This window comes from Aythya ferina, assembly GCF_964211825.1.
Source record: "Aythya ferina genome assembly, chromosome: 1".
NCBI lineage: Eukaryota > Metazoa > Chordata > Aves > Anseriformes > Anatidae > Aythya > Aythya ferina.
In genome coordinates, this window is record NC_140296.1 from 113,858,565 (window position 1) to 113,874,333 (window position 15,769).

The 15,769-nt window shown below is 41.5% G+C and overlaps 2 protein-coding genes across 7 annotated transcripts in view; one reads left to right on the forward strand and one right to left on the reverse strand.

Moving 5' to 3' along the window:
* ZNF654 (zinc finger protein 654) overlaps nucleotides 1-8,083 on the reverse strand; it is a 35,062-nt gene extending 26,979 nt beyond the window's left edge. For 2 of the 3 annotated variants that reach the window (XM_084533649.1, XM_084533648.1), the window contains exon 1: nucleotides 7,960-8,083. In XM_084533649.1, the coding sequence (XP_084389775.1) occupies nucleotides 7,960-8,079 (120 nt within the window). In that variant the 5' untranslated portion in view covers nucleotides 8,080-8,083. The remainder of the gene's footprint in view (nucleotides 1-7,959) is intronic. The other variant, XM_084533652.1, reaches the window with a different exon arrangement.
* Nucleotides 8,084-8,322: 239 nt separating this feature from the next.
* On the forward strand, nucleotides 8,323-15,614 carry CGGBP1 (CGG triplet repeat binding protein 1). 4 transcript variants are annotated; one of them, XM_084534259.1, is made up of 3 exons: nucleotides 8,369-8,412; nucleotides 8,863-8,974; nucleotides 10,612-15,614. In XM_084534259.1, the coding sequence occupies exon 3, from the start codon at nucleotides 10,642-10,644 to the stop codon at nucleotides 11,143-11,145; it is 504 nt and encodes a 167-aa protein (XP_084390385.1). In that variant the 5' UTR covers nucleotides 8,369-8,412; nucleotides 8,863-8,974; nucleotides 10,612-10,641; the 3' UTR covers nucleotides 11,146-15,614. The 4 variants fall into 4 exon arrangements, with proteins under 4 accessions (XP_084390383.1, XP_084390385.1, XP_084390386.1 ...); XM_084534260.1 differs by having other exon boundaries at nucleotides 8,397-8,412; nucleotides 8,873-8,974; XM_084534257.1 differs by lacking the exon at nucleotides 8,863-8,974 and having other exon boundaries at nucleotides 8,323-8,412.
* The last annotated feature ends 155 nt before the right edge of the window (nucleotides 15,615-15,769 follow it).

Genomic DNA, 15,769 nt, shown 5'->3' on the forward strand with positions numbered 1-15,769 from the left:
GACCACCCAACCATGAAGTACCACAGGTAGCATAGAGAAGAACCTAGTCAAGAGCAACACTGCACTGGAGTAGGCAATTAGCCTGCAACTCAAATATATCCACAGAAATTCACAGACACCCTCCCCCCCCCCAGACACACCTGAAACTGGTGAGGAGTAACATAGACCTGTTGGAATGGGCCCAGAGGATGGCCACAAGGATGCTCAGAGAGCTGGAGCACCTCTCCTGTGGGACAGGCTGCGGGAGTTGGGGTTGTTCATGCTGGAGAAAAGGCGGCTCTGGGGGAGACGTTATGGGGGCCTTCCATTACCTAATGATGGCTACAGGAAAGCTGGGAAAGGACTCTTTGTCAAGGAGTGTAGGGACAAGGAGGAATGGCTTTATACTGAAAGAGGGTAGGTTCAGATTAGACACTAGGAAGAAATTCTTCACTCAGAGGGCAGTGAGACACTGGCACAGGCTGCCCAGGGAAGTCATGGATGCTCCATTCCCTGGAGGTGTTCAAGGCCAGGTTGGATGGAGCTTTGGGCAACCTGGTGTAGTGGGAGGTGTCCCTGCCCATGGCAGGGGGTTGGAACTGGGTGGTCTTCATGGTCCCTTCCAACCCAAACCATTCTGTGGTTCTGTGAATATGAATGGCACACTTATTTTCGGAGTATGGATACCTGAAAACATGCAATCTGTCAGTCCCAGGAAAAAAAGTTACATACATCTAAAATTAGTCAAATTCTTAAGACTTAAAACTATCATCAATAAAACAGTGAAAAGAAGTGCTAAACTATGCATGAAATAAATTCCAAGCCACCCTGCATACGCATTCTATTTGTAAGGGAAAAAAAAGTTTGTTTAGCAATTCCATACATATGTCAATGTCTAGTTTTAAGCACCCTCATGCAATAGCTTTTTCTTTAACAGGAACACCTTTTTTTTGGTGCCATGCTTTGAAATGAGACTGTAACCCAAATAAGTCGAGGTTTAAAACAAACAACCAAGAGAATTCCCCAAATGAAAACAAAATCCTTAACTTTATCACTTCTGATATTCTTAAAGGAAAACAAAACTCTAAGGGACATGCATATGGTCACCCTTATCTTGAGAAGCTGTATCATTAACACCTCAGAAAAATCCAATAACTACACTGAATGCTAAATGCCTAAGTATTTCAAGTTCAAGCTCATGAGCACATTTTTAACAAGAAAAATAATTCTGATTTAATGAAGCCAGCCAAGCAAGAAGCACATAACACTGCCAGAAGAGTGGCATGTTCTTTGTCCAATATACAGTGCAGGAAGACAGAAGAAGGTAGTTGGTTTGTTTTTCATGAATTTCTGCAGCAATTCCCTTCCTGAGCTCTGTTTGGGTGCAATTTTTCTTATACCCTTGTGTATAAGCGACTAAGCGCATAGCGATTGGAATATGCCCCAAACACGTAAAGAAATTAAAATGTTATGAGTAACTGTGTTATTTGAAAATCTGTAAGACATGTGAAGCAAAGGTTTTTTGCAACTCTAGGCCTGAGGTTGCTACAACTTTTCCTGTCCCTCTCCGCAACAACAAAAAGAAATGGCGAAGTTTTGTCATGACTATCATTTTAAATGAAGTTACTTGTTTTTTTCTTTCCTGTGAGATGTAACAGTGAAGGATGTCACTGTGGGACTAAAGCCACAACAGTTCTGTGAGTACTGCTGTTTACAGTTATCAAGAAAGCTAGCTGGCACAAAAAATGAAGTAACAAATATGGTGCTTGGTACAGAAAAAAAGATAAAATCAACCAAAAAGGATTTAAAGTGTCAAAGAAAAAATAATATTAAAAAAAAAGCTTGTTTAAATATGACTTTCCTGAAAATTAAAGACCATCATTAAAAGCAATAGCTAACACTGGCTGACTACCCCAGAAGTACCAGCGCAGCTCAGATATAAAAGTTCAGTTCTAGAAGAGTACAAGTAAATTGCGAGTAATGCCAGATGTATTCTACATGGAGTATACTACCTGGAATCATCAGAAAAAAAATAAACAAACCTTTTACTTTTTTTAATCTTATTGAGTCAATGGCCATAATTTTGGTACATTTTGACATACAGTCAAGGTAACTGTATCCTTACAGAAAGGGATTTATCGGCCAAATAGGAGTAGGAAAGATCTTAAAAACTTTCAGGCTGCATAAAACATTATTTAATCGATACATCACACAAAACCATTCTGAATCACTAACTAAAAGATGGATTTAAGTAATGGCTTTACTGCAATTCACATGTGAGTATTACATAAGGAGTAACCAAACATAACCATACTTCTGGCAAAAGAAAAAAGATCACCCAGCAACAGTATGACACATTCTATAAAGGCAAGTTTCTGCCAAGGCTCTACCCTCAAAGCTAAATGCACCCGCAGCCACTGAAAGCTCATGGATTTGGCGCAGCTTGCTTTAAGTATGAACACTACCTAAGGCAGCGTTCCACATATCCCTTACATTTAGCTAACCAAAGAGCAAGCTTCCATCCATATTTACAATCTGTCATTTGAACAGCAGTGAAATTATACGTTAATCCTAGAAAACTAGATTTGACTCCCTGTAGCACAGAGTTAATGTACATGTTTAAGATTTCAATATAAATACTTCTTTCAGTCATGAAACAAGAAGGTGTAATATTTCTCCTCACCTTTCAATTAGTCCCTCCTAGAGTGAAAATCAACCAGTTTGTGGAATTGTTTTGATTACACACATAGACAGTTGACATGCAAACTGACGCATCAACACACAAGTTCAGATCACAAGTGATATTAGCAGGACACAACTTAAGGTGAGTTTCAAGTTAAAAACACAAGGATTTATTCTCATCTGAACAACTGCCATCTAAAACAGGCCTTTCCTAATTTCTGTGCTACCTTTTGTTTATCTCTATGCTACCTAATTAAAATAAATCTGCCTTTTATTACTTGAAGAAATTTGAGCAAGAAACCATCTGTAATCTGCCAGACTATGCTGCAGCAGCATCATTCAAAAGACATGCTTCTTTTTAGGTGTACAAACCTGCAACTTCTACATTACAAGAATCTTGGTATATTTTTCATACAAAACTGGCAAGCTTATTTTTCATACAAAAGCTAACCTTTGAGAGAAGGTGTTATAAACTGGAAAAGAAGCAGTACAAAGAAGCTGCTGACTGAGTTATAACAAGTTCCAGAGAACTGGAGGAGAAAAACATTACCATGATGCTGAAAAGTATACAGGCACAAAGGAATGAAAACAAAATAATGCTAAAATCCCAGAAACCTATCCTTTTTCTAAAAGCTGAAAGAAGGGGTTAATATTTACAGCACTGGAGGTGATTTCTCAAGATAAAGCAGACAGGAGGTTGAAGAGACTACGAAGAGGGAATCAGTATGTGAATAAGAAAAGACTTCATGATGTTAGTGGGAAGGCCACTAAGCAGCACTAAGGACTGCCTCCTTCAGCGTACAAATAAATCTATCTGCAAATAAAGAGGCTCTAAGTCAACTGCTCCTGTCCTGAATTCTCCCTAAAAGTTGACTGATGACAACCAGGTATGCTACAAGTGGCTTATCAGGTTTCTTATCAAGTGAGAAAGGAAACAGTGCCATCACCACCATTCTTTGCAGACATGTCATCATTAACAGAACTGAAGCTTACATCTGGCATTCAACTTCTGGGTAGATGGTGCTTACCACTTGTAGTTTGTAAGGATTTCTTTTTCATCCTGCATCTCAAGCAGCACAATACTAAGCAGCTACCTGGAAGCCTACATGTGTTCAACAAATTGAACACATTTGTTTTTTTCCCCAGCCAAAAGGAGAAAGACACAGTAAAAAAAAAAAAAAGAACACACAAACTTTCAAATTTAAGTGTTTCAAATCAATATGGTATTCTTGGATGCTTTTTAAATTTAGTTATTACAGACTGCATAATTTGCTCTTTAATTTAATTAGCAATATCACACATTATGAAAACTAAAAATGTCTGTCAAATAAGACAAATGTGACGTGAAATGGTGCTCTCAAAACTTGACCCACTAACTATAAAGGTTTTTTTTTATTCAAAAAGCTACAGAAAAAAAAAACTAGAACACCACACCTCATTGCAAGAGGAAACAACTGGCTCAAATTTTTCCTTTTCAAAGAAAAAAAAGGCTCAAACAAATTTAAGAGATCACTTGCCATTACTAGCACTCCGCTCGGCAAGACTTCTTCGAAACAGTGTATTGATATCAAATGTATCCCAAAAACCAACAGTCCAAAATTAATGATGGTTGAAGTCTGGCAAAACCTGAAGCCTTTTCTGTATAAAATACAAGAGCAATTTAACAACTATTGTCTTGAAGATCAAAGTAAGTATCAAGCACAAATACCATCAAATTTAAGCACATGGCAACAAGTGTGGAAGTGTATTACTCCACAAGTTGGAAGTACATTCAAAGATGTGTCTGTTTTACTACCTTTGTCCACACAACGTAATGAAGACACCAAAACAGACATAGACTGTGGTATCGATATAGATGGTGGTTAAGCCATATACCACTTATTTCGTTTCTTTCTGTGTGTGTGTGTACTAAAATAAATCCAGGAACCACCATCTTCTCTACTGTCTACTTATTACGTTTTACTTCTTAGCTTCTGAACTTAAAAACCCAAGAATTTCTATTCTAGCTGTGACTCAAGATACCACCAATTCACGTAAGCAAACCAGGCAACCTTTATTTCAGGAGGTCAGCGCGTACTGGAAAGCAGTAAGCTGATGCCCCAGTTAAAGAAGATCAAGTAGCATTTAGCCCTCGCAGCATTACTTTACACCAGAATCACCTTGTGTTTGAGTCGGTACTGAACAACACGAAATCAACACCTGGTACAGTTATGCAGCCATGTGGACAACTACAGAAATGCTGGGTGTAAGTTGTAACATTTTGATACATCTTGATGTTATGAGAAAAGTCTCTGTAGAGAATAATCTAGTTGATGAAGCTACAGCCACCCTAAGTGCAACAAAACAAGCTATGTTCCCTTCCCATCTGGCTCTTAAGGTTTGTTCTCAAGTCAAATTCATCCTTCTAACTATAGAAGCACTCCCTCCACCCTCACAGCAAATGAAACTGCCTACACTACTTCATCTGCCCCTCTTTATTTCTTTTCCCTCATGCAGGAAGCTCCCAGGGGCTCTGGTCACAGAGGCAGGGCAGGAGTCCCTAAAAAATCTGAACAGAATTACAAATTCTGCATGTGACAGAACCAGTTGAGCTCAGGAAACTCTTGCAAATGTCTGGACTAAGGGGCTTCTCCTTAAGGTGCCACCTGTCAAATTTCTATCGAACTAGTCACAGAGGCCTCATTCCTTTGCTTCCCAAAGCCGGGAACACTAACCTTGTTTTTCCAAACCACTGTTTCAATACACAGTGAACTTTACAAACATGAAGAAATGCCAAATCACCAATTTTTAGAAGGAAACACAGATGCATCAACTGGGCACTTATCTTCCAATTATCTCTCTTCATTCCCAGCCACAGGAATCTTGATTTTGTCTCCCCCATGTTATCAACCTCAAGTAACCGAAGAAAACATTTTGTTCCATTTGCCTTGGAAGGGTCAGGGTGTAATGGCACTGTGCAGCCATGCCCACCTACAACACAGAAACAGACCCCCAGAAAACAGACATGGCTCTAGAGTCACCACATTCTGACTTGTTCTTGTATCGCTGAACTGCGATGAGGAGCACATTTTGGAAAATGCCTTGATAATCCAGAGTCACCTTTGGCAACTCTTACTTCATCAACTATCTGAAAGCGAAGTTCAGCTGCAATACTCCAGGCCTCCAGAGCACTCAACTGGCTGTTCACAGACTTTTTTCACCTTTTTAACAGACTCCTGAAACAAAAGGCATGCACATTAACGCTTATCAAGGTCTAGGTCCATCTCTCACTCTAAGATCACTCAAAAGGTCTTTGCTTCCACCTTCATTAAATGACACCTTGTTTCGCTTTTGCTGCAGCTCCAAGAAGCATGGATGCAGGCATGTTTAAGACAGCAATGTAACTACAGGTAATGGAACTATATACATGTAACTACTGGCTACTAACACCAACAGTTAACATGAACAATAAAAATGTTTCTTTCAGGTAGTGTGAGCACATGTATTATTGCGAAGTAACTCTCTATAACTGTTGCTCAACTTTTGACACAAAACAAAAGGAACACACTACCCAAACTGGGACGTGTATTAGCGCCAAAGAAACATTAAGACAAGCAAAATTGTGTTATCAGTGTGGAGTGGAATGAGGTGGAGAGGCTTGATCTGTACAATAGTCAGAATATCTGATTTCAGAAGACCCATATAGGAAAGTACAAAGTAACATGCTCCAACATACTATAGAGGCAGAGAGAAAAAACTAAGAGACATACCTGGAAAAATGAAAGCCACACCTAATCAAATAACATGATTTAAATGAGAAATCATCCTTTATAAGAAATGTTAAAAGGGAGAGGTGACCTAAACTTGACACACATTTCCAATACTTTCTCAAAAAGTAAACACAAACACATTCCATCACTTCCTGAGTACACTGAGGGCCTAAAGCCCTCTGTACATCCAGGTGTGGATAGACACAAATATCCCACTGCCAACCTCAGAGTAAATGAGCTCACATAGAGGACTCAGAACTTCACTGGGTATAAAACCATAAGAAGTTACAAGCAGATAGAGGCTTTTTATGCTAGCACACTAGTTGAGACCCTGCATTTACATAGTTAAATCACTAGAGGAATATATTCTTACAAAACATGCTTAAACAAAACATGGAAGACCGTATTTTGAGTGAGCACATGACTGCTGATCACCAGGCCAAATTCCAACACGAAAACACCCTGACGACAAAGTATTAGTGTATTATCTCACTTCCAACAGGATTATTTCAATTACGTGTTGTTTAGAATAAATTTAAAAGAAAAGAAAGAGACGCCTTTATAAACTCTGAGCATTGGCTGCCTGAAGCAAAACAAAGTAGGGGAGAGGGCCTGGCGCTCTTGCTATACAGAAGAAACTGCAGAAGTCAAGGTCAAGTGACTTGGATACTCTACCATCAATAACTGTGCTACAACCATTTCATAGAGAAATTTAACCCCGGGTCTTGTCCTCTTCCCCACTAATTCCTAGTTTTGTCCATGACATGGGATTGGCATTATATATAAAACTACCACCCTGCCTCCACTTCCTTGTCAGCATGAGTTCAACATGCAGCAAGTATGGCTTGAAAAACCTAAGATAGAATTTGTAATCTTGACAGAAGCCTGTGTACCCTTCCGACCTGCCAACTTCATGAAATGCAGTTGTGACTTACAGAACCACCGCGTGATTCTGTGATTTACCCCATACTTCCAAAAACCTCCGCTGCTCTTTTTACTGGCCTTACAGATGTCAAAACGGATGTGTTGAGCCCGTACAGAATGGATATTATTGTCTGTTCAAAAATTTGTTTAAGAGGACTGAGATGAAACCAAAAAGCAACCTGGAGACTCACTGAGCAGCACACTGAGAGTTCCAGATGCCAACCGCAATAAGCAAATTGTCAATTAAGTGTTCCACTGCGGATTAAGAACAGAAAACAGTAACGGAGAAGCCCCTTTATTGAAATGGAAGAACACAGGCGCAGCGCTAAGCGGCCGAGGAGTTGAGGCAACGAGGCGCTTCCATCCGACATCGCCCAGGCCGTGTGCTTCGGCGAAGGGCAGGCACCGCGGCCGGGACACCCCGGGTGCCACCCCGTGTGCAGCCAGCACCCTGCCGGCGGCACCGGCCGGGAGCACAACCTGTTGGCGCCCCCCCCCCTCAGGCCCCTCCCCGCACCCCAGGGCCCAGCACCCCCTCCCCCCCCCACCCCCCTCGCCCCGGGGCTGGGCCGTGCGGGCTCCCCCCCGGCCCCGGGAGCCCCCCAAAGCGAGCGCTGCCGCCCACCTGGCAGAAGCGGCGGCAGTAGGCCTGGCTGCCCAGCGGCGGCGGCGGGCCGGGCGGCGCCAGGGCCTCCAGCTCCTCGCTGAGGCGCTCCGCCTCCTGGTCGCTCTCGTCTTCCGCCATGCTGCCCCCGCCGCCCTGCGCGTACCCAGCGGCCCCCTCCCTGCCCCGCCGGAAGGGCCGCCCTCCCCGCCGCGCAGCTCACGTCCGGCCGCGCCCGCCTCCTCGCCCCGCCTCCTCGCTTCCGGCTCGCTATTGGGCCGGCCGGCCGCCCGTCTCCCCGCCGCCCCGCCGCCGCCAGCCAATCGGCGCCGGCCTCCCTGCTCGCCCCGCCCTCCCCGGCGGCGGTTGCTAGGCGGGTTGCTAGGGCCCGCCTACCGCGGCCGCCAGCCTGGGTAGGGCCGGCTGCCTGCGCGGCGGCGGGCAGGCCGCGGCGGTAACGGCCGCTAACGGCGGGTAACGGACGGGCCGGGGGCGGGCGTTGGGGAGCGGGCGAGGTCCCCGCTCAGGGGGAGCGGGGAGGCAGGGGCCGGGCGCGGGGCGGGGCGGGGGCGCTGGGTGTGCGGTTACGGGGTGTATACACAGAGACCCGTGTGTGTGTGGTGTGGGCGCGGCGCTGAGGAGGCGCCCCCATTCCCCAGGGGGTGCCCGGGGTGCAGCCCCCGCAGCCGCAGAAGCGCCTCGCCGCCCGCGCGAGTGGGGCCGGGGGAGCGGGGTCCGCGGCTCCCCGCGGGGCTCCTGCTGCTGCCGGGAGCCTCGGTGCGGTTCCCAGTGCACCGGGGAATAGGTGGGGAATAGGCCGGCTGGGTGCACGCCTTCCCCCCCGCGCAGGAACCCAGTCATACCTGAGAATCCACGCCAAGCCTTGAGATCTGGAAAAAAATATCCCGCTTTTTACTATTTGAGCTATTCGTAGAACTGCCGTTCTTAATTTGGATGTAGCGTAACTGCAGGCACCCGGTTTCGGAGATCATTCGTTCTGACATGTCAAACTCCTGAGTGGCAGCGTTATTTTGGGGTAAGGCTTGTTGAAACTTTGATTTCAGGAAACTAGGTTGCCTGTGAAAGTTGCGTGGATAGATCCAAAAGAATGTAAAAACTTATCTTAAACATTCACGTTCATTATGCAGTGTCATTGAAGGCTGATGGTCCTGGAAAGTTGCAAATTACTTTAAAAAAAATGATTAAGAAAATACCTAAGAGCAAGGTCTTTGGCTCCCATTTACTAAAGGTTGTCATCTCTTAGTGGAGCGATGCGTGTCCTTGTTGTCTTGAGGACTGAATTCTCTGTTTGTTTACCCTTTTCCCAGAGCAAGCGAATGGCCTTCTGAACAGCAAAAACTATTCAATCCTTAAAGTTGGACAAGCTCAACTTGTTAGTCAACAAGTTAGTCGGCAAATTCGGTCTTTTAAAGGCGGATTTTTAAAATGTTGCAACAGCAGCATGTGTGTAACAAAGTAAATGCAGAGAGTAGCACATCTAGAGGTATTCAGATGCTCATTCCTTCTTGTAATCAACACAGATAATACTAAGTTCCTTGAAGTCATTCATACCCATAAATAAGTGTTGGCCATCATGTTATGTTTCCTCAGAATATTTGCCATGGAATTCTTAAGAAACCCTTTTTTTTTTTTTTTTAGTAGAAAGTAGGTAGAAAATTAAGTCAATTATTATTTTGCTTAAAAAAAAATCAAACCTGAACAGAGCTTTACTTTGAAAAAAGATTTAAATTATCCTGGATGAGATTTATACCAGCTCCTACGTTTTCCAACAACAAAGAAAAGAAATAGGTCCTGGTTGATTTTAGTACATTAGTCCAGGTTACTGCTTGCTTAGATAATAACATAATTTAAAGTGATGTTCAAAACAGTCCAGCTGTCTCGTCTATGCATCAGTTACCTTTCATAGAGAAGTTGTTGTCTTCTTTGGAAAAAAATGGTTTTCCTTTGGAATTGAAATGTGCATATTCAAGTTTCTGTTCACAGTAGGCTGCTTTTGTTGCAGTTTCTTTGCAATCTCTGGTTGCAGTGACAAGAAGATTCACTTTTGACTCTAAGTTAGGCCTCTAAGTTAGTCTTTGAGTCTTAGTTAGGGGTTGAGGCAGGGGCAAAATTGAAGGGTACTCCCAAGTGAGTGCCATCAAAGCTTAGGTCTTTTTACTGGTCTTTGTAAGGGACAGAGTGGACTTCTTGCCTGATACTTGGACACCTGAGTTTTTTTTAACAGAAGTAACATAGATTTTCAGGAAGTCAATGGAAAAATAGTGAGTCAGCATAACTAGTAAACTGTTAAATTTGTTTAAACATTGAGAAAGCACCATTTTTCTCAAAAAATATTGGATAAAACCACCTTGATGAAAAAAACATTAAATTTGTGTGACTTTTATTGAGGAACAAATTAAGTTTAAGGATTCCATTGAGCTCTGTCCCTGTAGAAACTAAAAAATATTTTACACTGACCCCTGACAAACTTCCCTCTCCAAAGTTATTTGGAGACCTGTAGAACTGTTCAATGATAGTTTCATAAATGGTTTACATGTAATTGGCTTTTAGATGGCAACGAGCACTATGCTGGATATTGACTAGACTGCACTTAATACTATTTGATTGAAATCATCAGCATGCTTTAACAGCGTTTTATGTTATTCTTTTCAGCTTTTTGGGTAGAGCTCACTGCAGGCAGCAATGGAACGGTTTGGAGTGAAGTCCGCTCCATCACGTAACCGCTCGAAGACTGCTCTCTATGTAACTCCTCAGGATCGCGTAACCGAGTTTGGCAGCGAGCTTCATGAGGATGGAGGAAAACTCTTCTGTACTTCCTGCAATGTGGTTCTGAATCACGTTCGCAAGTCTGCAATCAACGACCACCTCAAGTCAAAAACGCATACAAAGCGGAAGGCAGAGTTTGAGGAACAGAACATCAGGAAGAAGCAAAGGACTCTGACGGCATCCCTTCAGTGCAACAGTACTGCCCAAACAGAGAAAACCAGCGTCATCCAGGACTTTGTGAAAATGTGCCTGGAAGCAAATATTCCGCTCGAGAAGGCCGATCATCCTTCTGTGCGAGCCTTCCTGTCTCGCTACGTCAAGAATGGTAGCTCGATACCTAAGTCAGACCAGCTAAGGAAAGCATACCTGCCTGACGGGTATGACAATGAGAACCAACTCATCAACACCGAAGATCGTTGAGAAGAAGACTGTTTTCATCATCGTTGTGAAGTTTTACATATTGATGGTGTGGTTTATTTTTATATTCATGCATATATACAGTGTTACATATTGATTTTACAAGCTATTTTGTATTATTGTAGAAATGACAATCTATTTGTGAACTGAGCGGTATGCCACAGGCTGTTGCTAACCCTGCAGTAGGCTTCAGAGCTACGCTGACGTAGAACTCGTGTTGAACGTGGGGAAGGTGCCTGGTATACGTCCTGTCTACGCTCAGCCCAGCTGTAACTGACGCTGAGAAAAAGGCACTTGGATGGAGGACCTCACTTACCTAAACCATGCATCTTAGCATGCAAGGAAGAAGACGCAGTAGGAATTGTTAATCATGTCAGTGGATTGCTTTGTCCAGTATCCTGTCCATGAGTGACCAAGAAGTGCTGCGCATTTGAAATGCAAGAAGCTCTAAGAATGTTTAGTTAAATATAACTGGTCTTTCAGGGGAGGATTACTGCAAATTCCTAATCAAGTTGGCTTATAATCTAAACCAGGAAATGTTTTTCTTCTAGAATATTCTTACCCTATTTGATGGAACTGTGGATGCGTTCATTATCTAGCTTACATAGCTGTTCTTGTGTACTGACCTTTGAACTCCACTATTCTCATAAAGCCAGGAGTTTTGAAGGTTTACCATGCCTGCTCTTTTAAATCAGTGTTTCCTTTTCTCTGTTCAACACGTTCCCTTCGGTTCCAGTGCCAATCTTTGGAAGCTGAATGGACAAACCAGTAACAGAGTGGTTTACAGTGCAGCTGCTGTCAAATGAATCTTACACTGGACCAAGATTTTAGTAGAGGGGAAAAATGCCTTTTTCTTACCAGCAGGACAAAAGATGCCGAATCTAAATTGGGTGTGGGAGAGGCACTAAATAGCGGAGTTGAGTGAGCTTTTTAGGGTGCACAGGAGAAGAGGCTCCTCCAGCTCTCCGTGAAGGTACTCTACTTCTTTGGCCTTGACCTCAAAAAAAGGAGGTAAAAATTATTAAAATAGTTTTCAGAATAGTTACCACAAAGGAAGGCTATCCAATAGCTGTACAAGCAAATAGGAATGCATATATACTTTGAAGCTATACTGGAATTGTACACCTGGACTATATTTCTTACTCTGTGCCAAGATCACAGCTATTGAACTGGCAAAAAGTACAGTTGTAAATTGAAAATTTTCAATAATACTCTTTCCCAAATCTAGTAAGCTATTACTAAGCTATTCCAAGTGATTATGCCAAATAGTCCACTCCACATAAGTATGCTATGAAGTTTTTGAATGGAAGGAGGGAGCATTGTGCAAAGTGTTGGATTATGACCAACTTCTGCCTGTCCTAGATTTTCTTTAAATGCTCTGGATTCAGGGAGGTGCCAAGCATCTTCTAAGTAGCATAGAAATCCTCCACTCAGTGGGTATAGCGGTGTAAGCATGCTTCTAACTCCCTCAAGCGGAGCCAGTAGTACTGGTCAGCTTCCTTTCCCTGGTAGAGTTTCACAGCATCTGTTTTTCATTATTTCTTTTATTCAGGATATTTACAGCAACACTAAGTATTTGCTAAAAGAGACAAAATGACCTGCTCATTTTGTTTCCGTGCTGTTTCTAGAGGAGAGTCTCCTTTGCTGGATTAAAAGAAACTTATAATACTTAGTAACAGCTGGGTTTTATGCAATTAGCTCCTGAAGGAATGCAGATGGTGTTAGGTTATAGCCAGGTCTCCTGCTTTGTGAAGAGTTTGAACAAATGGACAAAAGTAAAAAGCAGAAGGCTGCCTATCCACATGTACCACCACGCAGGTATTCAGTACCCCAGTGCACCTTTTGTCCCTGTTGAAAGTAGTGGGACTTGATGTGGTCACAGAAATCCTGTCAGTGATACTGGTTGCTGGTTTAGAACTTCCGGCAAATAACAGTAGTGATTTTTTTTTTTTCTCTAATCCTAGGTATTAAAATATGCCTTCCCAAATATCATTTGCTATTGCACAAGCTTGAGTTTTGCTTAAGATCATGAACTGCCTTGGGCTAGAACTGTTATAAATTTTCTTAAGCCAAGTGAAAGGTACACTGCCAATAGCCTTTTCTGTCCTGACAATAATTTAACGTGTTCTTTTACAGCTGCTGTCTCATTACAGTGAAACAATATCCTTGCTTTAATTTTTTTTTCACCTTATGAATGCCATCTTAGAATTGAAGCAAACAAGAAACAAAGAAGTGTAGAGAAAACAGGCTTCCACTAAACAAAAGTGTTGAGAGAATGGTGTGATTAAAAGATACAGACTTGAGCTAGTTAGCTCAGTCTTTGTGAACATGGGACTTTCCAGGCTACACCCCATAACCATGTCAGGCAGAATTGAACGTATGTTTTTCCTTGGACCCGCAAACTGACAGATATTTTGAAAAACCTAATGATAACATTACCTATACTCCTCCCATTACATTAAAAATAAAGAAATAAATTGAAAATAAAAGGTAGTGGTATCGACAGCTTTTGATAAAAAAAAATAGTCAGTCATCCTCAATAAGGCAAAGTAGTATTTGACCACCTAGTTTATCAAAAGCTTATTCCCAACTTACAAAGTAGTCTGTAAATTTAGGTTCTGCATACAGAATACAATTGTGTAAGTATTTTGAGAAATTACTCTAGCTTCAATGTATTTTTAATGCAGAATTACTGGAGAGGATATGAGCCTGGTAAGGAACCTTATCAGTGTAGCCATAGGCTACCAACTTATAAGAGCTTGGAAATAAATCAGCAGGATTTTGAATGGAACTAAATGAATTGCAATGCACAGCAGTTTGTAGGACAGTGATGTCTTACTAGTGGAATATTTACGTTAAAAAAAATTGTGAAGCCTCGTGAAAGTCAAGATTACCAGATTATATGCAATATATAACAAGGTAAAACAATTGAAAATAAATTAGTTCTAGGTAAGCTAGAAAGAATAATAAGTGAGTTTATATTCATGGACATAGCCCGAATCGTGAACAAGACAGTTACAGTTGTTTTCTTTTAAAGTAAAAATGGTTCCACTCAGTCTTGGAACTGAGTCCTGCAAATAGTCAAGTTCATACCATAATTTTGCTGCTGTGGCCGTGGTTGGATAAAGCATAACCTTGATTTAATTAGTATTGATCTTAGGGAAGACTTACAGCCGAGGTTTTCTGGTATGTCTAAAACTAAGTAATAACAAATTCCTACCACAGAGGCTGTGGTTACGTTGATTAACAATCTCTATGGGGTTTTGCTTTTTTCTTCAAGAACATTGTGTTATTTTTCCATTTATTTCATATAAAGAATACTCTCAAAAGTAAAGGGAGGATGTTAGCAGCTTCTACTTTTTGTCATATGCGCATTTGAAAGGGACAGGCTATAAGGGATACTTTTTTTTTTCCAGGTGATTTTATTAATATATTTGAAACTAAGCGTAATTTAAAAAACAACAAAAAAACCCTACTCTGATCATGTACTTCCATTATTTTAGCCAACTCACAGCTAAAATGTCTCTGAAGTGCTTTTCTCAGAACAATACTTTCAAAGAGTAAAATACCAGACAAAAGGAACATTCTCTGTTTTGTGACTACTTACGTGTATGCACCATGTTAGTTTCAGCATGCGTGTTCTTGAAAAAAACAAAAACAAACGTGAGTTCTAGTATTTTGAAACACTTGAAGCCTGTAATTTGGCAGGTCCTTAGAGGAGGTGACACATTGGACATAATGAAAGGGAAAGCTGTTGTTCAATTGAGAGAGAAACTTGGTTCTACAAAGTATGGGATATTCTCATGATAGAAGGACTATTTTTAGTCAGAGCCCCTTTTAACAATTCTGTTGAACTGAACAGTGAAATGCTCCCTGCTAGGTTTTGCAGCATAATGAGCTGGTTTTCAGGAGGGGAAAAAAAAAAAAAAAAAAAAAAAAAGCTGGAAGTTTGACAAGGATTAACTCTATTTATATTTGCATATAAAGAGAGGCAAGACTCACTGTTACTGTGTTCGCATTGTACTCACTGCTAATTTTTTGTGTAATTTGAGTGCTTGTTGTCTTTGTACAATTTTAAGGTTGTGTCTAACTTTCAAAATAAATTTTTTTTTAACAAAGCTTCTCATTGTAATAATGCTATTAGAGTTTAGTCTCTTCTGGGCTAGTGAAGATGCTGTATTTTTGTTTTGATGTTAAAGGATGTTTTGCTTCTGGTAAGTGGCCGCAGAACTGGTTTTACTGAAACAAGTGATGAACCTGTGATCAGGTACTAGAGTGGGGCTGAAACTATCTGGGTTCAGTCTCCTGCAGTGCCACCGGGCTTCCTGTTAGAGCAGAAAGACCAGAGAAAGTGATTTAAGTTTTTATATTAAAATACTATTGGAAGAGAAATACTTTACTTTGTAAAGTTTTCATTTGGTAATGGAAAAATGGTCCTTTTTTAAAAATAAAGGAATTCCTTTTTCATAGAATTTATGCATGATCTCTTATTTCAACAAGAAAGCAGATAAAGAAACTGTGGCAGTTCAAATATAACAGTAATGCAAGGCAGTGGAAATGGTTGGTGACATTGCAAGGGAAAGATGCGCCCATGCCATTGTTCTAGCTTTTACTCTGTTTTGATGCA

What these genes read in the sequence shown, in the direction of transcription:
- CGGBP1 (XM_084534257.1), top strand. Translation starts at nt 10,642, where the DNA reads ATGGAACGGTTTGGAGTGAAGTCCGCTCCATCACGTAACCGCTCGAAG.